Source organism: Taudactylus pleione, unplaced genomic scaffold (assembly GCF_031769625.1).
Source record: "Taudactylus pleione unplaced genomic scaffold, aTauple2 ptg000906l, whole genome shotgun sequence".
NCBI lineage: Eukaryota > Metazoa > Chordata > Amphibia > Anura > Myobatrachidae > Taudactylus > Taudactylus pleione.
Window position 1 is genome coordinate 2,830,485 of NW_028285307.1, and position 25,061 is coordinate 2,855,545.

General features: G+C 49.5%; 3 protein-coding genes across 4 annotated transcripts; 1 reads left to right on the top strand and 2 right to left on the bottom strand.

The window, feature by feature from the left end:
- Positions 1–461: 461 nt before the first annotated feature.
- PSENEN (presenilin enhancer, gamma-secretase subunit) lies at positions 462–8,728 on the bottom strand. Its single transcript, XM_088459360.1, has 4 exons — positions 8,395–8,728; positions 2,616–2,761; positions 994–1,098; positions 462–757 (listed from the first exon to the last, which is right to left on the bottom strand). The coding sequence occupies exons 2-4, from the start codon at positions 2,674–2,676 to the stop codon at positions 618–620; spliced, it is 306 nt and encodes a 101-aa protein (XP_088315486.1). The 5' UTR covers positions 2,677–2,761; positions 8,395–8,728; the 3' UTR covers positions 462–617.
- Positions 8,729–8,751: 23 nt separating this feature from the next.
- On the top strand, positions 8,752–22,298 carry U2AF1L4 (U2 small nuclear RNA auxiliary factor 1 like 4). 2 transcript variants are annotated; one of them, XM_088459358.1, is made up of 9 exons: positions 8,752–8,859; positions 10,627–10,714; positions 12,557–12,623; positions 13,029–13,073; positions 13,288–13,337; positions 13,658–13,756; positions 20,263–20,396; positions 20,838–20,933; positions 21,451–22,298. In XM_088459358.1, exons 1-9 carry the CDS (start codon positions 8,816–8,818, stop codon positions 21,560–21,562), a joined length of 735 nt encoding a protein of 244 aa, XP_088315484.1. In that variant the 5' UTR covers positions 8,752–8,815; the 3' UTR covers positions 21,563–22,298. The 2 variants fall into 2 exon arrangements, with proteins under 2 accessions (XP_088315484.1, XP_088315485.1); XM_088459359.1 differs by lacking the exon at positions 13,029–13,073 and having other exon boundaries at positions 8,754–8,859.
- LOC148473868 (G protein-activated inward rectifier potassium channel 3-like) lies at positions 14,108–17,800 on the bottom strand. Its single transcript, XM_088459361.1, has 3 exons — positions 17,549–17,800; positions 16,257–17,466; positions 14,108–15,090 (listed from the first exon to the last, which is right to left on the bottom strand). Exons 1-3 carry the CDS (start codon positions 17,786–17,788, stop codon positions 14,702–14,704), a joined length of 1,839 nt encoding a protein of 612 aa, XP_088315487.1. The 5' UTR covers positions 17,789–17,800; the 3' UTR covers positions 14,108–14,701.
- Positions 22,299–25,061: the final 2,763 nt, after the last annotated feature.

Consider the following 25,061-nt stretch of genomic DNA (forward strand, 5'->3'; position numbering starts at 1 on the left):
CCCTATTGCTGCTAATATAACCTAAGTGTTTTTTTCTTGTAACTCTGCATAGGCAACATACATGTATGATTAAGCTGTTTTGAAGTAAGAGCATTGTCATTTATTTTAGAATCTGTATTGGTGTTAATAATTTAATTTCTTCTTATAACAAGTAAGATTTCTAAATAAATCTAGAACACATCGCGTTATCAGGATCAATGACTTTGGACATACCTAAAATAGTCTCCCCTAGGGCTCCTGCAGTCTTCATTACGGGGGCTACTGGCTGTCACACCAGGAAGGGTTAATTGCATCTCCTGAGTTGTGAACGCAAAAGCGAAAGAAAGTGACCAATGGGAATTTCATCTTTCTTTTTTTATTGTGTTGCATTTAATTTCAGAGCATATAACAAGACAGACAATTGCCCATCCCTGTGGTGTAATACACCGCCCGCCCCCCCCCCCCCCCCCCCCCCCCCCCCCCCCCCCCCCCCGGTCCTGGCTGGTAACGGCTTTGTAGTAGTTGATGCACTTCGTTGTTGAGTCCACAGCAGGACGAAAAGTGCAAAGAAGTCGGTGGACTGCTGGTCATGAATAGGTGGTCCCAGGTGTATATTCATAGTGCCCCCTTCCCCCGTGTCAGGGGATGCCTAGCGGTATAGTAAAGGACAGGTAGTCACCGGTCGCCCCCCAGCTGGCACGATGGGTCTGGTAGATGCTGATCCACGTTGTCAGGATGGCCACCCAGACGAAGAGGCCGAACGCCGAGCGCTTCACATCTGCAGGAGGAGGATCACAGTTACTGGTGACAGAATGTCCGTATATCTGAGGTAATACTGTGGGAAAGGGGGGTGATTTTTCAAATGTACACTAGACTTCCTGTAAGTAATAAGTATGAGGTAAATTATTATTATTGGCCCTTGTAATACACAACAATTAGGTTGTCTGCCCCCCCCTCCCCCATAAAGTATGATATATAAGTAGATGCGGGACACCCCTGGGACAGGAGACTCACAGCCTTGTATGAGGGGCTGCTCCGTGTACGCTGGTTTGAAGAACGCTTCCTTAAAGAACCAGAGGACATTTACCAGCCACAGGAAAGGCAGCAGCGCAAATCCCCCTGCGGAAACAGAAAAGGAAGACGTACATAATTACTCTGTGATGCAGCGGCACGGTACCAGTGGCACATTACTGGTACAAGCATCATATAAAAAGAAAAGGCCCAAAACATTACAGCCGAAGCTTAAAGCGTAATTCCACCTAGCTCTGGCTGTAGCTGCGCAAATAACATTTCTGCCGCAACCACCTGTAAACTTAAAAACACCTGGGGCATACTTGGGGACCCCCCTGGAGTCTATTTCGCTAGTTTTTAAGTTTGTCCCCCAACTTTGTACTTTTTCAAAATCATTTTTTGGGGTTGTACTTTAAGTTTTATTTACATTTTTTTTTTTTTTTTTTTTTACACAGTTTACCTTGGGTGGGGGGGGGGGGGGTACTGTCCCAAGGGTGCAGGGTTGTTTCTGCAAGTTTGCACCCCAAAACCCCGATTCTGCCCTTTTTTCTCGGCGAATCTTTTTCGTCTATTACAATGCATTGAGTTTCCGCACCGGCGAAAAGTCTTTGGAATTGAATACGGGGATAAGTTTTTGTCTGGCGAAATGATGTCACCGGTGATACTTTTCCACAGAAACTGGCTTTTCGTACCTAATTGGAAACGGCACTATGGGTCTCCCTCAGATATGGGCGCTAATACAATCGCAGCCGCTTTTGTACATAACGCAGCTGCATAAATACACTAATGGTTGCAACATTTACCTGAGCATAAGGACGCCCACAACTTGCTTCTCATTTGCGTACGACGCTGCTTACCTGTGTAAATATCGGTAACACCAACGCACATCGAGCGGCCATCTTGCTCTAGCGGAAGGTCTGACCGGCAGAGCGCTCTCATGCCGTGTATGAGATCGCAGGGGCTAATTTACGCACGCCCATTAAAGGAACAGCGTTGTATAAGGTATGGGGCACCGGGCTGGGTACAAGGTATGGGGCATCGGGCTGGGTACAAGGTAAGGGGGCACCGGGCTGGGTACAAGGTATGGGGTAGCGGGCTGGGTACAGGGTATGGGGCAGCGGGCTGGGTACAGGGTATGGGGCAGCGGGCTGGGTACAGGGTATGGGGCACCGGAATGGGTACAGGGTATGGGGCACTGGGATGGGTATAACATGATACAATTAAAGCTATATTTTGCTTGTACATAGCCCCACACGAAGACTAGAAAGAGTTGCTCCCTCCAGCGTCTGGATAAATGTGTCCGGGTCTGAATTACCAAGTTGTCAGTTTTGAACAGAAATAACCTTTAATGGTCAAACACCTGCTAAAGCGAATCCTAAAAGACCACGCAGTAAATCAGCGCCCAATCGTGCAATACTAGCAGCGGTCATTCCCACGTGCGTGGGCCTCAGTCATCCTATTATTGCACTCCTCATGTACGATAAACAAATGTGCGGCTTTCGGCAGATGAATGGAGCCGCTATAACTTGCTGAACCGTTATTCTAAATATATTAACTCAGCAGTACAGGTTTTCTGGTTTACAGTCCAGGCCAGCAGCAGTCCCTTTCATGGCAGCGTCACTCACCAAGGTAATACTTCCTACACAACTGCAGCTTCTCCTCATTGGGGACACGTTCCAGATTCATGGCAGCTACGGCGCAGGTCACACTGTGGGGGGTGGGAAGGCGCCCCCTGATGTTTCAGGATCACTAGACTCCGGTTCAAAGATATCTGTGAATTGGGAGTAAACGTACATGTAATCTTTACACCAGGACGAAGGCAACGTTTCACCCTCCAACTGCTGTGGAACTACAAGTCCTAGCGTGCTATGTCAGCCACAAAATGGCATGCTGGGGCTTGCAGTTCCACTACAGCCGGAGAGCCGTATGTTGCCTACAATGCTTTGGAGGCAAATGCTGACATGGGATTATTACACTGGTGGTATAACAAACGGGGGTAGATGTATTATAGCGGCACTTACCGTGCCGCTATAACGCTTCCCCTCTTTACCGAGGCGAAGCAGGAAGCACTACCGATGAGATGTAAGAACATCTCATCGGCCGGAGAGGGGGGAGCGTTCACTCCCCCCTCCAGCGCTACCCGTTAGAGACAGCAGCGCATCAGCCTAGTGCTGATTCCCTGTGTCTCTGTCCCGGCCGGCTCCACTGAGCATGCGCGGGATCTCGCAAGTATCGCGAGATCCCCGCGTGGAGCCCTGGAGCCGACAGCAGCCGCAGCAGGCACAGCGCTGTCCCTGCTTTTGGGGATAGGCTAGCGCCAGGCTGCAGCTGTCGGTAACGACAGCTACAGCCGGACGAACGGTCATGCGGTATGACCGTTCGTAAATGGCCCTGCTATCTTGTAGATAGCGCCCCTGTCATTTACCGCCCAGACCCCCGATCATACATCTTCATACATCTCCCCTATGGAGCGCTCCCTACGTCAGGGGTATTCAACGTGCAGCCCCAGAGCTGCTGTGGAACTGCACATCCCAGCATGCCCTGCCACAGTTTTGCTATTAGGATGTCCTAAAAGTTCCACAGTAGCTGGAGGGAGGCAGGTTAAATCCCCGTGCCCTGCGTGGCCGAGCTGCACTAATTATTTCCCTGCAGGGACACGTATCAGTACGTTATGCAGCAATATATGGTTACTGCTCAGTAATTCGTGGAAGGCTCAGTCTCTAATGCCGTCTGGCAGGTAGGTAGTGACCTGACTGCTGTACAAGGCTCTTGTGGGGACACAGGGATCCTGCTCACATGCCGATGGCAGATCAGTAAGAGACAGAAAGACACTGACCTGGCAGATTATAGCACTGCGACTCTGCCAACAGCCCTTTAACTCACTAGGTGACAGCACGGAGCCGCGGGAGGCAGAGGGTTAAATAGCCTAGAACCTGCCAAGTATGAAGAACTCTCCAGACCTAGCACAGTCTCTGCCTCCCCAACGCTTACAGTGGATAAAGGATTTAAGTGCACTGAGACATGTTGGCTTCTTGCCCCGGCAGCCAGGTCCGCCTCTCCATTCTTCCCAGGGGTGATGGCCCAGGAGGGCCGTATTTGGTCATGTTTGAGATCAGTCCGTATCGCTCTCCATCGTTAATAACCGGTGTCTGACAGGCATAGAAGGATTACACACACACATAGAGGAGGGGGCTGCAGCATTAATCCCTGAGCATCTCCAGCGCACAACTTCCTGTACCACTAACGTGTAACATCACAGACCAGTGTGACAGGGGCAGGTGAGATATCACCCAATGCTGAGCTCCCATCCAGGGAAAGCGCTACTTACATATACTTATACAGAGCTCTCCATGCCTGGGCAGGACGTTAGGTGCCAGGCACTGGGCCTGATTCAGCAAGGATTGTAACTACGATTACGCACGCATTCGAACGATTGTTGCGCAATGCGCATGCATTGCAGTGTGCGAAACAGCCACTGCGATCGGGACTGCGATCGCAGAGACTATGCAGACCCATCACACAGAGTAATTGACAGGAAGAACCGCTTCGGGGTGGTGATCGGCGAAATGCAGGCGCGCCAGTGCGTTTGAACAGCGTTACAGGGGCGTGCCTAAATTATCCACCGCGAGGCCATTTGCAGCCTGGGCTCTGAGTGCGTGCGATGAGGTCAGCAAATCCTGAGTAAGGTCAGAGCTTGTGCAAGTGTGCGCGAGGCTGCGATGTTATTCTATGTTACCGATGGTTCCGCAGTCTTGTGTGTAAAGTAAGGTGACGTCCTTATGTTGTGCTGCGACGACATAGCGATCGCAGTGGAGTAGCACATCATCGCAGTGAGACCGTGCGTAATTGCAGTTGCGATCTGTACTGAATCAGGCGCACTGTGCTTACATTTGCTGTGCAGCTGACGCCAAGCTATTACTCACGGTTACCAGCTACCTGTGCCTCACAGAGATGAGGTGTATGGCCCTTTAATGGACTTAAGGCAGGAAGTCCGGCGTGCAAAGGAATAAAAATCCCCACCGCATTCACAATATTATCTTAAACATCTTTAGTTTCTAAATGGTTTAACACAAATTAGCAGGTGCCGGAGCTCCCCTAACGGTACACGATATATAGCAGCGTCCACGCTAGGATAAGGCGCAGATGCTTAATTATTCATTTCAGAAATGATTTCACCGATTTCTTCCTGTTTCTGGAATTAGTTGTAAGAATTTAAAATGACACAAAAAAAACAAGGTGCCGGCACTACGTACCGCCAGGGAGAACGCGCTGCATATTGTACATGATACTTGTAACTTTTATGACCTATATTATAGGCTTAACAGCACATTGATAGTAGTAGCTTCCTAACAGTCTATGGGCCTGATTCAGACCCGCTCGCGAGCGCTCTGTTAGAGCCGAAATCTCTCCAGGGCTAGCGGCCACGAGATCCTACCGCAAGGGTCTCATCGCAAGCCCGATGGTCGCGATGGTCTTGACCATCGCGACCATCTTCCTGGCCGCTCGCTATAGCTGTGGGTGGGTCACCCACAACTATGCGAGCAGCCAGGAGGCCGCTCTAAAAAATAAGAGGGCCGGCCCTGATTCAGAGCGAGCGCTCTGTCGGAGCGTCCGGCTCTGAATCAGGCCCTATGTACATATAGACCCAGTGGTTGATATTGCTCAGCCACCTACATTGTAACAACTGGGGAGGGTCTGCCGCACACGGGTTGATCCTGAGTCGATCGCAACAGCGCCCGTGTGTGTGTCTTTTGCTGCGGTCACAGCTGTGACTTTATGATAAATACTAGTATAAGCCCTTCCCTGGCGTACATCCCTGCATCTGTTCTGTGGCATGTGATCTCCTGGCATCATTACACAAGTAACGCTAAAGCTGCACACACACAACGATTTAGTAAATGAACGATTTTAGTAAACGATTTTCGTTCATTTTTTCAAGGGAAAAATGAACGAAAATCGTTTACTAAAATCGTTTATTTACTAAATGTAATGAACGATTTTTTTTTTTTAAACTACAAATGACTTTTGCATATTCCCTTACTGAAAATCGTTGAGTTGGTCAGTCTGACTGAACTACAAACGTAAACGCGCATGAACGATAATCGTTCATCTTTTTAACTCAGAAAGTGAACGATTTTTTCAACGATTGAACGATAAACTATATCGTTAATCGTTCAAAAAATCATTGTGTGCGTACGCACCTTAAAGGTGCGTACACACACAACAACGTAAGTAATGAACGATTTTCGTTCAGTTTTTCACTTGAAAGTCAACGAAAATCGTTTTACAAAGTAGTTGGTTTTACTTTACATAATAAACGATTTTCTGTGTGTTGAAGGAAAAATGTTGCAACTTCTATTGAAAATCGTTCAGTTGGCCAGTCTGACTGAACTACAAACTACAATCGACAAACGTGAACGCGCATGAACGATAATCGTTCATCGTTTGAAGTGAACGATTTTTTTCAACGATTGAACGATATCGTTAATCGTTCAAAAAATCGTTGTGTGTGTATGCACCTTTAGTCTGATCATATTAAATGACAACTGAAGCCTGAATAGTGTTACAGTGGGGAAAACACAGCACTTTGGGCTCGATTCAGACCCGTTCGCTAGGGTGCGTTCGCTCGCAGCAGGGCGATAATTGCAAACTTGCATGCGTATAAACCGCAGTGGTCGTGCGCGAACCAGTCACTGCGATTGGGAGACGATCGCTCTCTGCATATTGCCAGAGCGCTAGTTTGAGTGACAGAATGGGGCATCTGTGGGTGGTGACTGGGGCAGGTCTGTGTAAACGGGGTGTGCTTGCACCAGTGCAGGCGTGGCTGGGCGTTTTTTTACACCAACTTAAGGGTGTGAATAATTAAGACGTAGCGTCAACATACGCGTCATACGAGACAAATAAAGGCATCGGCGATCGCAGCGCTTGCGGTAGCCTTTAGTCTACCTTAAGCACTGTGTGGTGGTCCGATGTCGCCCGATGGTACCAATGTTTTCATACACTTCCTGGAGATGACGTCTGAAAGTGGGCGTATTTACTACAGGCTGCTGGGCATCTAACTTCACCCGGCGATCGCACGTTCAGACATAGGAGGCGTCCTCATACCTTAGTGTGCGATCATTTGCATATTTTCTTTCCTTAAGGCAGTGAACAAGCGCAGCCTAGCGAACGGGTCTGCATGAGCTCCTTTGTACCTCGTATAGATCAAGAACCTCATGTAATCTGTCACAAGTACCACTATGACGCTGGTGCGGTTTAATAATTCAGTGCTATGTACAGAAATACTAAATCTCTGGGTTACGTGTGAATAAATATCCGCCCCGTCTCCTGCACCATTACACGATCGATCTCTTTTCGCTTCATTGCCCACAGTAAGCTTGCTGAGATGTATCCCCGACATCGCGCCGCATATTCCCGTATATCACGCCTCTCCCGTCACAGGGAGCAGATTGCTAGACATAAACTGAGGCATTCAATAGAGCAAGAAAATAATGGCGCGTGAAATCACTAATAACGTCTCACTGCCCGGCTGGACTTAAATCTACATTCTCAGAGCCTCGGCCACAGGGGACAATGACATAACCACTCCACGGTGGGAGTAATGGGGGCTCCAACACAACAATAAATCACTCAAAATTCAACATCACTAATACCCCTTTTCCACTGCCGCAATAACCTGGGTTATTGGGGGCTCTACCTGGGTGTAGAGAGGCCCTCGAAAAATAACCCGGGTCAAGTGACCCAGGAATCTGCCCTCGGTATCTACCAGGTAACGGAGTGGTTAAAACGACGCGACCCCCGTTATCCGGCCTGGGTGACACCTACAAGTATTTTATGACCTCACAAGTTGCGCAGGGCAGACATGGGTTCAATATGAACGGGGCCGTCCCGGGAATAACCTGGGTCCAAGGTGCAGTGTAAACGGCGTCTGACACGGGTGGGAACGGCGTTCGTAAAGATGGATCGGACCCGGGTTTTTGGCGGAAAAGGGTATAAGCGACTTCCCTTATTATTATTATTTTGGTGGGTGGTCCGGTCCTTCACCCTGACACCCATCCGTGACGGCGGCTCCGTGGCAGGGTGTCTGACCCGGGGGCTCAGGGGGAGAGCGGGCCCACCACACCCCAAATGACGGAGACCGTAGTAGAATAGTTGAAAATAAGGGCAGGTCTTCGGCTGGAAGTCCCCCACCCCATTAGATTGTCAGCTCATGAGACAAGGATCTGCTTCTTCCTTACACACAGCATCCTGTACACATAGGTAAATAACTGTAGGGAACAGGCCATGCTGGGACTTGTAGTGCCGCAGCTGATGCCCCCGAGCCTATGCACAGCCCCCTCACCCGCTGACAGGCGGCACAGTGACATTATTACGGGTGTTAGTGACCCGAGCAGCTCCGCTCACCCCAATCTCTTCCTCTTCCTCCCTGGGATGCTCAGCAGCAGAACACCCTGCGCGGGGGGTGCCGGGAAATGTAGTCCAGGGCGCCGGGAGAATCTGCGCATGTGCGGCTGGCGCTGGGGGCGCACGTCATGCCGGGAACTGTAGTCCTCCGCCCGGTGAGCGGCCGCTGGCTCCGGCGCTCGCTGACACCCCCTGCGTACCGTGCCAGAGCCCCCCCCCATCCTCCAGCGGGACCCGGGAGCCGGAGGCTGAGGGGAGACCTGACCGGCCAGTGCCACCGTGACTCTCCCCTGTCAGCTGCCGGGCTCCGGACTACAGATGGGGGGGAGGTGGAAAGGGCGGGACAGGAAGCGGATATGAGGGTTTCGCGGTACCGGAAGTCGCGTCACGGCTAGCAGGAAAGCAGACTAGCCCGGGGAAGATGGCGGAGTATCTGGCCTCGATCTTCGGCACGGAGAAAGACAAGTATGAGAGGGTCCGCGGGGCGGGGGGAGGAGGAGGACGGGGAGCCCTGGGGGTCGCACCGGGGGAACTGAAAGGGGGCGACGGTGATCTGTGGGGTGCAACCTGTGCGCCCCTATAATACATAAGGCCGGGTACCCGGCGCCATCCCCACTGCGAGGGATAAATGGGGGGGACTGCGGCCCTAACACGTGACCTGCCTGCTCCCCCTCCCTGATCTATATACCCCGGGCTGGCTGCTCCCCCTCCCTGATCTATATACCCCGGGCTGCCTGCTCCCCCTCCCTGATCTATATACCCCGGGCTGCCTGCTCCCCCTCCCTGATCTATATACCCCGGGCTGGCTGCTCCCCCTCCCTGATCTATATACCCCGGGCTGCCTGCTCCCCCTCCCTGATCTATATACCCCGGGCTGGCTGCTCCCCCTCCCTGATCTATATACCCCGGGCTGGCTGCTCCCCCTCCCTGATCTATATACCCCGGGCTGGCTGCTCCCCCTCCCTGATCTATATACCCCGGGCTGGCTGCTCCCCCTCCCTGATCTATATACCCCGGGCTGGCTGCTCCCCCTCCCTGATCTATATACCCCGGGCTGCCTGCTCCCCCTCCCTGATCTATATACCCCGGGCTGCCTGCTCCCCCTCCCTGATCTATATACCCCGGGCTGCCTGCTCCCCCTCCCTGATCTATATACCCCGGGCTGCCTGCTCCCCCTCCCTGATCTATATACCCCGGGCTGGCTGCTCCCCCTCCCTGATCTATATACCCCGGGCTGCCTGCTCCCCCTCCCTGATCTATATACCCCGGGCTGCCTGCTCCCCCTCCCTGATCTATATACCCCGGGCTGCCTGCTCCCCCTCCCTGATCTATATACCCCGGGCTGCCTGCTCCCCCTCCCTGATCTATATACCCCGGGCTGCCTGCTCCCCCTCCCTGATCTATATACCCCGGGCTGCCTGCTCCCCCTCCCTGATCTATATACCCCGGGCCGGCTGCTCCCCCTCCCTGATCTATATACCCCGGGCTGCCTGCTCCCCCTCCCTGATCTATATACCCCGGGCTGGCTGCTCCCCCTCCCTGATCTATATACCCCGGGCTGCCTGCTCCCCCTCCCTGATCTATATACCCCGGGCTGGCTGCTCCCCCTCCCTGATCTATATACCCCGGGCTGGCTGCTCCCCCTCCCTGATCTATATACCCCGGGCTGGCTGCTCCCCCTCCCTGATCTATATACCCCGGGCTGGCTGCTCCCCCTCCCTGATCTATATACCCCGGGCTGGCTGCTCCCCCTCCCTGATCTATATACCCCGGGCTGCCTGCTCCCCCTCCCTGATCTATATACCCCGGGCTGGCTGCTCCCCCTCCCTGATCTATATACCCCGGGCTGCCTGCTCCCCCTCCCTGATCTATATACCCCGGGCTGGCTGCTCCCCCTCCCTGATCTATATACCCCGGGCTGCCTGCTCCCCCTCCCTGATCTATATACCCCGGGCTGGCTGCTCCCCCTCCCTGATCTATATACCCCGGGCTGCCTGCTCCCCCTCCATCCCTGATATATATACCCCAGGCTGCCTGCACTCCCTCCCTGATATACACCAGGCTGCCTGCTCCCCCTCCCTGATATATATACCCCAGGCTGGCTGCTCCCCCTCCATCCCTGATATATATACCCCTGGCTGATGGATGCGTCTCTCTCTGATATATATCTGGCCAGGGGTTGTTTTTCGTTAAATAAAATAACAAATTAAAAATTGTATCTTTTTTTTCAAGGGTGAACTGTTCCTTTTATTTCAAGATTGGAGCCTGTCGGCATGGAGACCGCTGCTCCCGGCTTCACAATAAACCCACCTTCAGCCAGGTAATGTCACCGACCTATTTACAGAAAGGCCTCTATGGGGGTGATTTTAGCTAAAGATTACTGTGTACAGGGCTGTACTGCCAAGTATTCATCTGTGTGTTTTATTATTTGCATGTGTGTAATGTACCTGCAGGGTGACCAGCTATATACATCACTTCGATGCTGCTAACTTTGGCTATGCTTTAAGCCTTATAAACACATCAGCGTTTTTCTACAAACTTGTAGTGCTGGACATATTAGTTAGTCAACTTACAATACAGAGAGTGCAAGACTTTATCTGGGTGTATTATATAGATACAGATATATAGCGCTCTCTCTCTTTGTATTGTAGGTGCATATGAAGGGGTGTATTGTGTATTCTTCATGTGTGTATTGGTCACTCAGTAACACATATTTGAGCAAAAAAAGCTTAGAGATACTCACCAGACTTCATAAGAATATACCTTTTTAATTCATCAGTGAAAACATGTTATACCTCAAGCATAGGGGAATACAATATAATATTTAAATCCTCTCTCTCTGCTGGTCAAAAGTTTTAGAACACCTAATTTTTTCAGTTCATTGAAATTTAACAAAACAAAATTTTATCTACATTGTTGCCTCCTCAAAGTTGCCAGATTCTCACCCTGTACAGACATACCCGCCAAACAAGCCCGTGGCATCTTTCTATAATAGTAACACATATTGTTCTGGAGGTGCTTCCCAGCACTGTTGCAGGAGTTCCCATAATGCACTGCACCTGTGGGTTACTTTGCTTTCACCCTTCTGTCCAGGTCATCCCAAACCAGCAGGATGGGTGTAAAGCTGTATACCCAGGCAACCCACGATGCGACGGACGACATATCGTCTAATGTGCGCGATATGTCGTTCACCGGCCGCATCCAAATACATGGGGTCGTTCGTCACATAGACAGATTGGGCAGCATGTACGGCAGATCTGTCGATGCGATGAGTGACCTTGCGGGAGCGCGCGTAGGCCAACATAGTGTGTACAAACTTGCCGATGTCGGCCCGATCCGCCTGATTGGGCGACATATCGTCTAATGTGAACCCACCTTGAGACTGTGCGGGCATTCCATGATAGTCTTATTCTTTTCTTTGAATGTAGTCCTGACCTAGCCTGGTGGTAAGTTCTGGGTCATTATCTTGATGACCAACTTGGCAACTTGGTAGAGGGTACTGCGTGGCGCTGTAGGTGCATCACCCTCTTAAATTTTGGGCATAAACACGATGGGCATCAGCGGCTTAGTAAATAGACCCCACGCACTGAGGAACGATCCTTTTTCGTGATAAACCAGAGATTTAAACTTGTGTTTTACTAGCCTTAACATTTTATTTCTAACATCTAGCTCAGTGATTCCCAGCCTCGGTCCTCAAGGCACACTAACGGTCCTGGTTTTAGAGATATCCATGCTTGAGCACAGATGGCTAAATTAAAATAACTGAGGTACTAATTAAGTCACCTGTGCTCAGGTGTGGATATCCTTAAAACCTGGAGTGTTAGTGTGCCTTGAGGACCGTGGTTGGGAACCCCTGATCTAGCTGGTCACCGCTTACCTTTGTACGATTTTAGGTTATTCACTGGACTTAAATTTCAAAAAATTGAGAAATGGGGGCGTTCTAAAACTTTTCTCCGTTTTGTGTAACTTTAATGTTTTAGCATCTAAGGATCTATTTGTAGGCACGTGCTGAGAAAATCTTAGCGTTTACCGTTCTGGAGGGGCAATCGCTCGCTCTCTGGGTGTCTATGATCCCGGTTTAGGGCAGATGCATTAAATCTAGAATATCGCGTATCTGTTAAGGTTGTTTCACGCTGATTTGATTCTCTATTTTGTTCTTCAGACTATTGTGCTCCTGAACCTTTATCGTAACCCCCAGAACACAGCGCAGAGTGCGGACGGCTCCCATTGTAAGTTACTTCTCTACTTTCATAACTTTCTGGAAAAAATACTTTAAATTCAGCTCTTTAAGTGACAGAGCTGCTGATAATTGGGGAGGGTCTTCATCTCCTGTAATGAATCTGGTGATGGGTAACGCTTCACCCCTAGCAGACGAGACGCTAATTCTTTCACGAGCCACTTTCACAAAGTTAATTAAATCCAAGAAACCTCCCCATGATTTTTATTCTGCCAGTAGCAAGGTTCCGGGTCACCATATCTGTATGGGTAGCAGGGTGGTTAGCATTATATGTATAGGGTGCCACAGTGGTCAGCATTGCTGCCTCTCCGTGCTGGGGTCATGGGTTCTCTTCCGACCAGGGGCCCCTATCTGTGGAATTTCTATGTTCTTCCCGTGTTTGCATGTGTTTCCTCAGGGTGCTCCGGTGTCCTCCCACAGTCCACAGCCCCAAAAAATACTGGTAGGTTCATTGGCTGCTGACACAAATTGACCCTAGTGTGTGTGTTTGTGTGCGAGGGGGTTTAGTCTTTCGATGGGGTGAGGACTGATGTGAATTATTAAGGAATGGAAGAAAAACTAAATTCTAATCCTGTATATGAACTGTGCTGTATAAAGGGATCCTGGCCGAACGGGCGAGAATTCTCACCCCCCTCTCCCCCTTTCTCCTATTTTAGGCCGTGTGAGTGACATACAGGTACAGGAACATTATGACGACTTCTTTGAGGTGAGTTAAATACCACTTTCATCCCTGCGGTTGCTGGGAGGGAGGATGGGTAAGATCATTATTTTGTGTGTATTTGATTTGGGGGTACGTTTAATAGTCTGTGACTTGCGGGCACCGGCGACTTCTCGGCAAATCTGTCCCCTTGTTCTAAAGAGGCAATCATATTAAAGGCAAAACCAGGCTCTGCCTTTTAAATTAAAGCCCCTGTAAACATCGGGCAGACTCCCCGGGTAGTCGCCGATAGCTGCAAGTCACAGGCTTATCACATTTTTACCCCCCGTGTTTGTTTTAACTTTGTTTTTTTTTTAAAATGCCCACAGGAGGTGTTCACTGAGGTGGAGCAGAAGTACGGGGAGATTGAGGAGATGAACATCTGCGACAATCTCGGAGATCACCTTGTGGGCAACGTCTACGTCAAGGTACAGTCCTGAGTATTGGTTTCCTGTGTGTTCTGTCTGCTGTACATATATAGCGTTCCTGTATTTTATTTGATGTTACATTGGGCCCTTACAGAAATGAATGCAGAGGATGTCAGCCCTTTTCTTACGCATGTGTTTTTCAAAAACCATTATTGAAATGATGCCACACATGCTCCCGTTTAGGGTAATCCTGAAAACATGGCATGCCAGAATCTGAAGAGAGCCTGTGAAGCGCTTGCATGTTATCCTGTCCCCGTGATATGGATCTATCACATGTTATTGCTGTATATTCCCTATAATGTCCCCTTTACAATATGTAACGTTGCAGTCACTCGCTCCGCACAGGGGGTTAATGTTTTTATTAAACTCATTTTGCAGAACACATACACACGTGACTTATTCCAGTTACTTAGTATTAACGAGGTGTCCTGCTCGTTCATTATATTAGATAACTCTGTAAGCTTTAGTTTTCATGCTACCAATGGCGATTATGTCACAGCACATTGCGGTCTAGTTTTTTGTTTTTTCCACTGTAAAATGTTCTCTCTGTCGCAAGCTGCTATATAACTACAACTCTCACCATCCCGGAAAGAGGCTGAGTGTAGTATTGGGCAAGGAATGAATGGGCGCGGGTTGTGTGGGTTCTTCAGCTTATAATTCCTGTTGATTGTTGCTCCAAAACCATGAATTCGGGCGCGTTATAATTTAAGATTCCTAACAAGTGTAAAGTCTGGTGGGAACGTTAAAGCGTACCCATAATCTAAACCTAGTGGGTGCAGCCGTTGGGTGGTCCGAGCCCTAATTTGTGAGCTAGGAGCCGGCTGCATTCTCCTAAGTATTGCTTCAGCCCCAACACGGATGCACTTTATCACTGCGCTCGTCGTCTTGAGGCTGTATAGAGCGCAGTCACGGTTATTTCTGTTACATAGCTCCCTAGTGAGGCGTCTATAGGTTATAGTCGCTGCCATTGAAATCTGCGCTCCGCTCTTCGGCGATATTTCCGATCAGTCTCCCGCTGCCTTTGGAAAATCCTTCCTCGTGGAACTTCTCTTCTGCCGCCTCCTCATCCTCCTCCTCTTTGTCGGTCATCGTGTGTCTGCGCATAGAGCAGAAGTCGCCGTTCTCCCAGTAGAAGCTGAATTCGGAACCCTCCAGCTCTCTGGTCTCCTCCATCTCCTTCGCACTGCAGCGCGGAAGCTGGACCTCAAAGGTCTTGTGGAATCGTTTGTAGTCAACGCGGAAGGCTCCTTTCTCCAGGGACATGCAGGGCTCGAAGCGATGGCCCCAGATGATCTCGTTCTCTAAATATGAGGTTTTGGCCTGGCAGGTCATCCCTGTCGGAGAGAGAGTCATTAATATTTCTGCTTCAGCCATAAGGGGGACATAAGCATCACCGATGGAGATGAGCTCCAACCATCGGAGGAAGGGTAGGTTTAATGAAAGCTCCTTCTCTCAGGCCTAATGCAACCTCACACTCTGAGGCTTATAGAGGACATCTCGGTGTCACCTGAGTCTGACTCGGCTAATATTCAGTGAGATTGTGGCCTTCCCCGTCCCCAGCAATCATTCCTACGTTATGCTGGGTACACACTGGCTGACACATCCTGTGCACGTCGGGGAGTGCGTATAGACGATATGTCTGTGGATGATGTCGTTCGCCGACATACTGCGTTGGCTGTGCAGCCGATGGCAGATACCTGCTCATCGTGCTGTGGGTGCGGTCAGCGGTCCGTCCGTAAAGTTGCTGCACCGGCCGCCGTGATAAATTTGCTGATGTTTTCTTATCTGAACAGCAAATCATTTACATTCTTCTTAAATGTTAGCGTAAAAATCACACTAAAGGCCCCTACACACTACACGATATTTTTAACGATTCGGCTGATTCCGACACATTGGAACGACCAATCGGTAAAGATGTGTAGTGTGTATGCACTAAACCGTGTGGTGCGCGCTCCCGTGGGGACGCCGGCCTCATCGCCTGATCTTTTGTACATGCAGTAATATCAGGCGATGTGGATGATGATCCCAGGCAGCGCTATGGGGGGGGGGGGGGGGGGCAGGCTATCAAGGGGTCGGTGCGGGGATTGTGGGCGACATCGCTGGGTACACAATGGATAAGTCTGTACCCAGCTTTACTGGTATACTATATATCATGGTTATTTCTAGTGCAAATATTTGCTTTCTCACCAGGAGATGTAATTTTCTGACATTGTACAACCACAGATGACAGATGTACAACCACCCCAGTCTATTAGGATAAGATGGCAGCAAATCTTTATTATTAGAGATTAAGATAATTGATGGCTAATTAGGTATAAGGTCGCTTGTATACTCCATGTGGCACTAATGGGCACTAAGGTGTAGTCATGGCTGGGTACAGTTTTAAAGAATAATAACGGCCGCCAGATACAACCTTTCTCCTGGACTAACTTGGTTGCCTAATTCTACACACACACCACACACCACACACACACACACACACTACTACGTCTCTACTTGCCTGTGGCCTCCACGATCCCTTCCAGTATGACGATGATCTCGAACTGCTCCCTCAGGAGCTGCTGTGGCCCCATTTCCCAAAAAGGGCTGCTCTCTTCAATCACGTGACAGATTACTTGCGGCTCCACCAGGAACAAGCGGTCCTCCCCGGTCTCGTAACCAAGATTGATCTCTGACTGTTCGAGAGGAAGGAATTCGCCTTCATACGTCTGTCGGGACTTGATCAGCTTGGCCCTGATTTTCGCATCTACCATGTGGCTGTCTCTGAGGTCACCAATCCGAAACATTAGGCAGAGTCGTTCGTCGCGTGGGCACACCACACTGTTCTGGCTGAAGATCAGAGTCTGGGCTCGTTTCTTGGGTCGGGAGATCTTCACGAACATGCACCCCACCATAAGGGCGTCAATCATGGACCCCACAATGGACTGGGCCATAATTAGATAGACTCCTTCTTGACAATCGGCAGTCACCATGCGGGAGCCGTAGCCGATGGTTCGCTGAGTCTCCACGGAGAAAAGGAGCGCTGAGGTGAAGCTGTCCACGTTCTGAAAGCAGGGTCCCCACTCGACGTTATCGAGGTTGAACAGGTCGTGGCGCCAGAAGGCATCCATGTAATAGATGGTGGCAAAGAGGAGCCAAGTGCCAATATAGCACATCGTGAAGACAAACAGGAACCAGCGATACTTCAGGTCAACTATGGTCGTGAAAATATCGGACAGGAAACGTCCTTTTTCTTCAATGCGACCCAAGTTAACCTGGCATTTGCCGTCCTTGGCAACGTACCTCTGACGCTCGCGTTGGGTAGATGCCTTGCCTTGGTGGAGCTCCGCTTCCATAAACTTGCAGCGTTGCTTAGGGGGCCTTTCGGGTCCTGGCGGTGGGGCTGAAAAGAATCCGTGCGGTGGCATGTTCATGTGCCGAGGTCCGTGACTAATATCGGGCACGCTCATAGCATGCCGAGGGTACCAGCGAGCACTCGCAACGCCGCCATCTCTGAGAGAAGAGCGACGGTACTTGGGGAGGTCAGATGAGATGCAGACACTTTGACGTGGGCGGGACGGGTAGTTATAACCAATATCGGTGGTGCTCATGTGACGCTGGTATACACTGCGGGGCATTATATCGGGAAGAGGAAGCGGAGGGTGCGTGGGCGGCGCCATCGGATGAGGCTTCGGCTCTGTTGCACATGAGGGGACCACCACGCATTCTGGCTGTGGAGAGAGAGGGAAGGGAGGTGACTTTGTTGTCATACAAGCTGAGCCTGGATGGTTTGCCACGCAGTAAGTTCCTTACCTTCTGCGGAAAGCTGCGGTAACGGCTGGTGTCCGTGGGGGGCCGAGGAAGGTAAGCAATGACTTGTCTGGGCTTGATAGATTGGGCGTTATCAGAACACCGCCCATTTGGTACGTGGCCGCCACCTTTGTCTGTATCCATGCCCTGGGCTTGTTGGGCCACCCCAGGCATGCTGATGCTGATAGCGGATTTCACCAGTGGGGGGGTGTGAACGCCACGCTGGTATTCTGTCCGTGTCATTGGGGCTTTCAAGACAAAAAAAAACAAAAACAAACCTGCTTTCAAAAACATTTGTATCATTTCACTTTTTTAAATATTCACTTGAAAAAAATATCTTGTTGAAATATAGATGAAACGACCAAGTATTTTATATCTCTTTTATCTAATAACCGTGAATGCCGCCCACTCCTGTACTTTCACCCCTAATATTCCCATCATGGGGCTGCCCCTGAGATTCTCGGAGCTGCTGGACTTATTGGGGTGCAGCTCGGCAGTTACAGGGTTACTGTGCTCCTAGTAAGTGTGATCAGTAACATATACAGACTATAGCTCTGATACATTACACTGTGATTACTATTCCTATACAGGGTTACATCCCCTGGTACTGTGCTCCTAGTAAGTGTGATCAGTAACATATATACAGACTATAGCTCTGATACACTACACTGTGATTACTATTCCTATACAGGGTTACATCTCCTGGTACTGTGCTCCTAGTAAGTGTGATCAGTAACATATATACAGACTATAGCTCTGATACACTACACTGTGATTACTATTCCTATACAGGGTTACATCTCCTGGTACTGTGCTCCTAGTAAGTGTGATCAGTAACATATATACAGACTATAGCTCTGATACACTACACTGTGATTACTATTCCTATACAGGGTTACATCCCCTGGTACTGTGCTCCTAGTAAGTGTGATCAGTAACATATATACAGACTATAGCTCTGATACACTACACTGTGATTACTATTCCTATACAGGGTTACATCTCCTGGTACTGTGCTCCTAGTAAGTGTGATCAGTAACATATATACAGACTATAGCTCTGATACACTACACTGTGATTACTATTCCTATACAGGGTTACATCTCCTGGTACTGTGCTCCTAGTAAGTGTGATCAGTAACATATATACAGACTATTCCTCTGATACACTACACTGTGATTACTATTCCTATACAGGGTTACATCTCCTGGTACTGTGCTCCTAGTAAGTGTGATCAGTAACATATATACAGACTATAGCTCTGATACACTACACTGTGATTACTATTCCTATACAGGGTTACATCTCCTGGTACTGTGCTCCTAGTAAGTGTGATCAGTAACATATATACAGACTATTCCTCTGATACACTACACTGTGATTACTATTCCTATACAGGGTTACATCTCCTGGTACTGTGCTCCTAGTAAGTGTGATCAGTAACATATACAGACTATAGCTCTGATACACTACACTGTGATTACTATTCCTATACAGGGTTACATCTCCTGGTACTGTGCTCCTAGTAAGTGTGATCAGTAACATATATACAGACTATAGCTCTGATACACTACACTGTGATTACTATTCCTATACAGGGTTACATCCCCTGGTACTGTGCTCCTAGTAAGTGTGATCAGTAACATATATACAGACTATAGTTCTGATACACTACACTGTGATTACTATTCCTATACAGGGTTACATCTCCTGGTACTGTGCTCCTAGTAAGTGTGATCAGTAACATATATACAGACTATAGCTCTGATACACTACACTGTGATTACTATTCCTATACAGGGTTACATCTCCTGGTACTGTGCTCCTAGTAAGTGTGATCAGTAATATATACAGACTATAGCTCTGATACACTACACTGTGATTACTATTCCTATACAGGGTTACATCTCCTGGTACTGTGCTCCTAGTAAGTGTGATCAGTAACATATATACAGACTATAGCTCTGATACACTACACTGTGATTACTATTCCTATACAGGGGGATACAAGGAGGTTTCTGAAATTGAATTTAGTTGTACAAAATGAACTTGTGCTTGTAAGATGTCAGCTAACATCACTGTGTAATTGAAGTCGATTTCTGTGTATTATTGATATATATATTTTATGCCCAAAGGTGTCGTTTGAAGTTGATGTCTGTACAGTAAGACAGAATGACATTAGGTGGTCATCACAGAACTCGCTGTACACCCAGACATAGAGGGGGCTTTATCTATGCTCATTGGTTTGGGGCGAAGGGCATTCTACACTAACGTAAAGTGATAGTGACAAATGGTGTCAGTATAATCTGTCTAAATGTAAAAATCCCAGCTTTCTTCTGTACAGATCTATGGAAATGTACTAAGAGCGTGTTAATGAAACGAGCGTATTTCTCCTGACTTTCACCTTCGGAGAGATGGACGCAGAGAGGGGACATGTGACGCTGAGATAATTATCAGTAATATACATTTAGGTGTCCGTCTTTGTCACATACCTGTAATGCTCTCGCTGGGTCCCTATGTCTGTATGCCCCAGATCTCTGTGTCAAATCCTAATTGTCTTAATCCTGATTAGTTGCAGCTATATTAAGCTGCTGGTGGGGGGGGGGGGGGGGGGGTGAGCCGTGCTATGACACAGGGGTCCGTCCACCTCCATACGTCTCTCCCCCAGGTGCTGTCTATAGGCTGTAATAAGTCTCTCTTCTCTCCCTAATGGACAGTTTCGCCGGGAGGAAGACGCAGAACGCGCTCTTGTGGAACTCAACAATCGCTGGTTTAACGGGCAAGCGATCCACGCCGAGCTGTCTCCGGTCACAGATTTCAGGGAGTCCTGCTGCCGACAGTACGAGATGGGGTGAGTGCCGCGGTCTCTGTATTTCCGTGCTGCGGGCGAGACCGACTCCTGACTCTTATCCAGAACGGTGTCACACCATTGGGGGAGGGGGAAGGACTTTCCCTGCACACACCAGGCTTCCTCTCAGTAAGCCAGAGTCAGAGAAGCACTGGTGTAAACTGCAGATGAAGGCCCCGTACGCACAGCGTTTGTCCCCCCACGGTGTGAGCATCTGAGAGCACAAATGCCGCCTGTTGTGTTTCGGGTATCTGCTGTAATTGTAGTGTCTGCAGCGTTTCATGTCTTCTCTGTATAACCTACTGAAACATCACTGATGGTTTGGGGACATGGTCTGTGTCTGTTCCCGGGACCCCACTTCTCCTGTTATGTGGATGATTACGGTCACCCTGGCACTGTACCGTGCCCCCCGTCTTATCTGACTGTGTCCAATCTCTCCGGCAGGGAGTGTAACCGCGGGGGATTCTGCAACTTCATGCACCTGAAGCCCATCTCCAGCGCTCTACGGCAGCAGTTGTACGGACGAGGGCGCAACAGACAGTAAGCACCGTTTTATTACACGTCTAATGTCTCCCTAAGTAACAATTGTCGTATTTGTAGTCCTGGAGACCATAGGAAGAGCCGCCTCCTCGCATTGACGTAACTGTGATTATATTTGTTTTTGTTGTTAAAATGACAACGTATTAATATTTTGAGAGGCAGTGGAGGACAGCGGGTGCCTACGTCTTTACCCTAAAGACTGATCAGGGGTAGAAAATGTTTTTACACAGGAGAGGGCGGTGTGCCCACAATGCGGGCTGCCATCTTGTGGGCGGGGCCCTGAAATTGAAGCCTCATTGATGTTTAGTAGAAGTTTGCCATCACATGTACAGATGAGGGACTCGCTAACCCTGTGCTCTGTTTATCACCACCTGTGAGCACTGAGAGCGGTGTATGGCGGCCTCTGCGTTACGCCATATAGGGTATGGGTGGCCAGTATATAAGGAGACGTGTATACATCATTCTTCTGGTAATGTAACTGTCCAGATCTCTAACAGTACTGTGTCCCCCTCCCCAGGGCTGGAGCTCCGCATCACGCACCCAAGCGCTTCTCCGAAAGACACCAGCCCAACGACCGAGAGAGGCGCCGGCGTTCGCGCTCGCCCAGACTGCGACACGGACGCTTTTGAGGAGCGGTCTCTATCCATAGAGTGTGACGGAGGGGCGCGGAGTAAGGGAAGAGGGCCACATTGTGTCACTGAGCTGTTAACCTGTTCATTGCTGGGGGGTGGGGGGATATATTTTTATTTTTTTCTTTATTTCATTTTGGACATCCTTGTGGCATTGAAGATTTTGACAGCAGAGGTGTCTGGCTTCTGTGTGGAGGTTGGAGGGTTTCCTAAAATGTAGCCTCCACTCACATACTGCAGAACGTTCATTCATCTTGTTTATACGGGGCAGGGTCTTGCTTTTTGAGTTAAAATTGACCAGACTGGAGTTCGAAGGTCACCGCGACTGAACCCACCAGAGCTTGATTTTAAGCCAGGCAAGTTTCTGCCACCTGCCCTCTCCTCCACCTCCTCCGAGCCTCCGGTGTATCGCTCAGCAATGACCAATCCAGGGTGCAGCAACCTGGACCAATAGCCACAGTATTGAACCTGTGGGCCGCAGGCGTGGTGGGAGAACCCTTTTAAATTTTGTCTGGATGTTTATTTTCTTCTTCACTAGTCCATAGGGGGGGAGACAGGGACTATATTTTCTCTGCCCAATGAGTTTTACAAGGGGCCGGTTTTCACAAGGCCACATCTGTGCCACCCATTCACCACTTTTGTATATCAATAAACCCAAAGACAGAAGCCAGGCTCTGCTACATATGACGGAAATCAAACCTGCCTTCAACTTCAGGAAAATGAGTCTTTATTTTGGGGGGGGGGGGGGGGGGGGGGAAATTTACTTTTGTTTTTTTTATTTTAATTGCAAAAGTATCTGACTGCTGATATGGACTGTCCCTTTCCTAGGCAGAGGCGCCATCTAGTGCTGAGGGACGGAACTACGCCTCTGCTGGTTAGTCTTGTGTGACTGCAGTTTTCCTGTTTTTTTTTTTTTTGTTAAATAATAATAAAATGGCAAAAAAAAAATGAAATAAAATCTGTTGGTTTCTTGGTTCACCTCTTCCCCTGAATCCGTTATGTACCGTGGTGGGATACGACATTTGCCTGTGTCACCCCAGGGCTTGCAGAGCCTGTTACCTTATCCATGAATGAATTAGCGCTTCTCAGCGGAGATCACACTGCAATGAGCAGAGACATCTAGGCGCTTCCTGCGTAAGTACGTTCCTCGTACTGTCTGAGGTCTGGCATGGATCAGGGCATGCTGCCATCACTGTACGAGGTATAGTCAGATGCCAAGGCTCAGTGTCATTGCTGGGAGAGTTTAAGAGTCGCATCTATATTAGTATTATAGGCTGGGGGGGGGGTAGAGAAGTCACATCGGAGCAGTATTGGGAATACAGGCAGGCGAGGGGGGTAGAAGTCACATCTGAGAATTTGGGTATAGAGGTGGGAGTGTAAACTACAAAAAGTGAATTTCTTCAGGGTCCATAGGCTCCACAGGGAGACAATGGGAGTAGGTGGGACTTGGAGGACCGGACGCCATAGCAAAGCTTTTCAATTCCAGGATGCTCCAGTCCTCTCATACCCCCCCCCCCCCCCCCCCCCCCGCCCATATACCCCGCCCGTAGACTCTGTTTCGTTGGTGTCCGGCAGGAGCTGGATCGCCATTATAACAGTGGGGCAGCTATAAGCAGCACAAGCTTATATTTATCATTTACTTTTATTTTACTACCGAGCAGCAGCGCGAGTCAGTCCTTGGACGTCTGCACTGCTGCTCCATCACCCATCCGCGGCGCCGTGACGCCAGCCCTCAGCTAGGTACTCTCGGCGGGGCTCTGAGGGGGGCCTAGCTAGCAAAGCTCCACAGACCCCAGACTGCAGCCAGGACTCAAGGGGACAGGTAAGACGGGGACCCGCGTCTAATGCGCAGTTTTGCCTCCGGTCTTAGGAGTCGCTGATATGGACGCCGGTTTGTCTTGGACTCCACTAGACCACCAGGGCAATACAAGCACAATTTAAGGCCAGGGGACCCGGTGGTTAATGTCAGCATAGGGGGGAAGGCGCTCTCCCTGTGGCCCCTCCCCCAGCTCAGGGCGTCATTCCACTGTTGTCTTGCTGCTCCTCCCTCACTCTCCGCCCCCTCTCGGCAGCCATTTTCTGCATTCAGGTCTCCGGAAACGCTGCGTCCAGTCTCCCAGGAGCCAGGTTATACAGCGCTATATCCTACCAGCCCCTGCGGTCTGTGTAGTTGATTTTTGTGCCCACTGCGGTTATATTGTATATTCTGCATTGTATGTGACGTGTGCTAGCGCTGCTGTCTGTGTAGTTATATTGTATATTCTGCATTGTATGTGACGTGTACTAGCGCTGCTGTCTGTGTAGTTATATTGTATATTCTGCAGTGTATGTGACGTGTACTAGCGCTGCTGTCTGTGTAGTTATATTGTATATTCTGCAGTGTATGTGACGTGTGCTAGTGCTGCTGTCTGGGGTCTTTTTCCTATTACTGTCTGCTTATACCTTTCCCTTTATTCCACTATAACCCTGGCATACTAAGGTATAAGGGGGTCATTGTACCTCACATCTCCCTATATTTGTGAGGGCTGTCACATACTATACATAGCTGTTGCGCACTACACTGTGCCATATTGAACATGCATCTGAGTTGCTCACTGCACTGTGCCAGATTGTGTACAGCTATGTCTGGCAGAGGTAAGAATAACAAGCAGCCTGTTCCTCCCACTCTGGTATCCTGTAAGTCCTGCTCTGCAGGCTTAGCTTTAGAGGACCTCATTCAGGATGGTCTTTGGGCATCTTGTTATACTGCCCTGGACCCATCAGCCCCGGTGTCTTGTCCTCAGGACCCACCCTGGGCAAGAATTGCGGACCACCTAGTGGTCCCTATGGGATGGCCACAGCAGGTACTCCCTGCAAATCCTTTGCTTCCCCCATATGGAGACGTACTTTCTCCCTCAGTGCAGAGACATCTACAGCCTTTCCACAAATGCTGCAAAAGGAGAGACCCTTACCCAGTAACCCTACTAAGCGTGCTGTGTTATCTTCCCAGTCCTCCCAGCTATCACCTGGGGAGGCAGGAGACCGAGACCTCTATCACTCTGACTCCCCCTCGGGAGATGAGGAGCCCCCTCTAAATTGAACTAGTGAAAGCTGTAAAATCTATTATTCAAATAGAAGAGGCAGAAACCGCTCCTAAGGCAAAACAGCCGCTATTTAAGTGACAGAAGGTGGTTTTGCCAGAGCTTCCTCACTGGGGTCATTATCTGATCATATGAGGGACACATGGAATATGCCAAGTAAAAGGTTTCAGCTGCTTAAACGCTCAATTTCCTTTTACCCCTTTCCAGCTGCTGCTTGCAGTAAATGAGAAGTTCCCCCAGCAGTGGGTTCCCACGTGACACGCCTGGTTATACACGCCACCTTACCTACCCATACTGCACCCTCTTTAAAGGAGACCACTGATGGAAGGATTGAAGCTTGCCTGAAATCTGTATACTCTTACATGAGCTGCTACTCGTCCTGCCAGGGCTACAGCCTGGGTGACAGAAGCCATTGAGAG

Bases quoted from the DNA above. Each gene is read 5' to 3' on its own strand.
- PSENEN (XM_088459360.1), bottom strand. From the start codon at position 2,676: ATGAATCTGGAACGTGTCCCCAATGAGGAGAAGCTGCAGTTGTGTAGG. The intron at 1,099-2,615 runs GTGAGTGACGCT...CTGTTTCCGCAG, and splicing joins GTGTAGGAAGTATTACCTTG to GGGGATTTGCGCTGCTGCCT. The intron at 758-993 runs GTGAGTCTCCTG...CTCCTCCTGCAG, and splicing joins GCAGCCCCTCATACAAGGCT to ATGTGAAGCGCTCGGCGTTC.
- U2AF1L4 (XM_088459358.1), top strand. From the start codon at position 8,816: ATGGCGGAGTATCTGGCCTCGATCTTCGGCACGGAGAAAGACAA. The intron at 10,715-12,556 runs GTAATGTCACCG...TTTGTTCTTCAG, and splicing joins ATAAACCCACCTTCAGCCAG to ACTATTGTGCTCCTGAACCT. The intron at 13,074-13,287 runs GTAGGTTCATTG...CTCCTATTTTAG, and splicing joins CACAGCCCCAAAAAATACTG to GCCGTGTGAGTGACATACAG.
- LOC148473868 (XM_088459361.1), bottom strand. From the start codon at position 17,788: ATGACACGGACAGAATACCAGCGTGGCGTTCACACCCCCCCACTGGTG. The intron at 17,467-17,548 runs GTAAGGAACTTA...CTCTCTCCACAG, and splicing joins ACCGCAGCTTTCCGCAGAAG to CCAGAATGCGTGGTGGTCCC. The intron at 15,091-16,256 runs GCAAGTAGAGAC...TCTCTCCGACAG, and splicing joins AGGGATCGTGGAGGCCACAG to GGATGACCTGCCAGGCCAAA.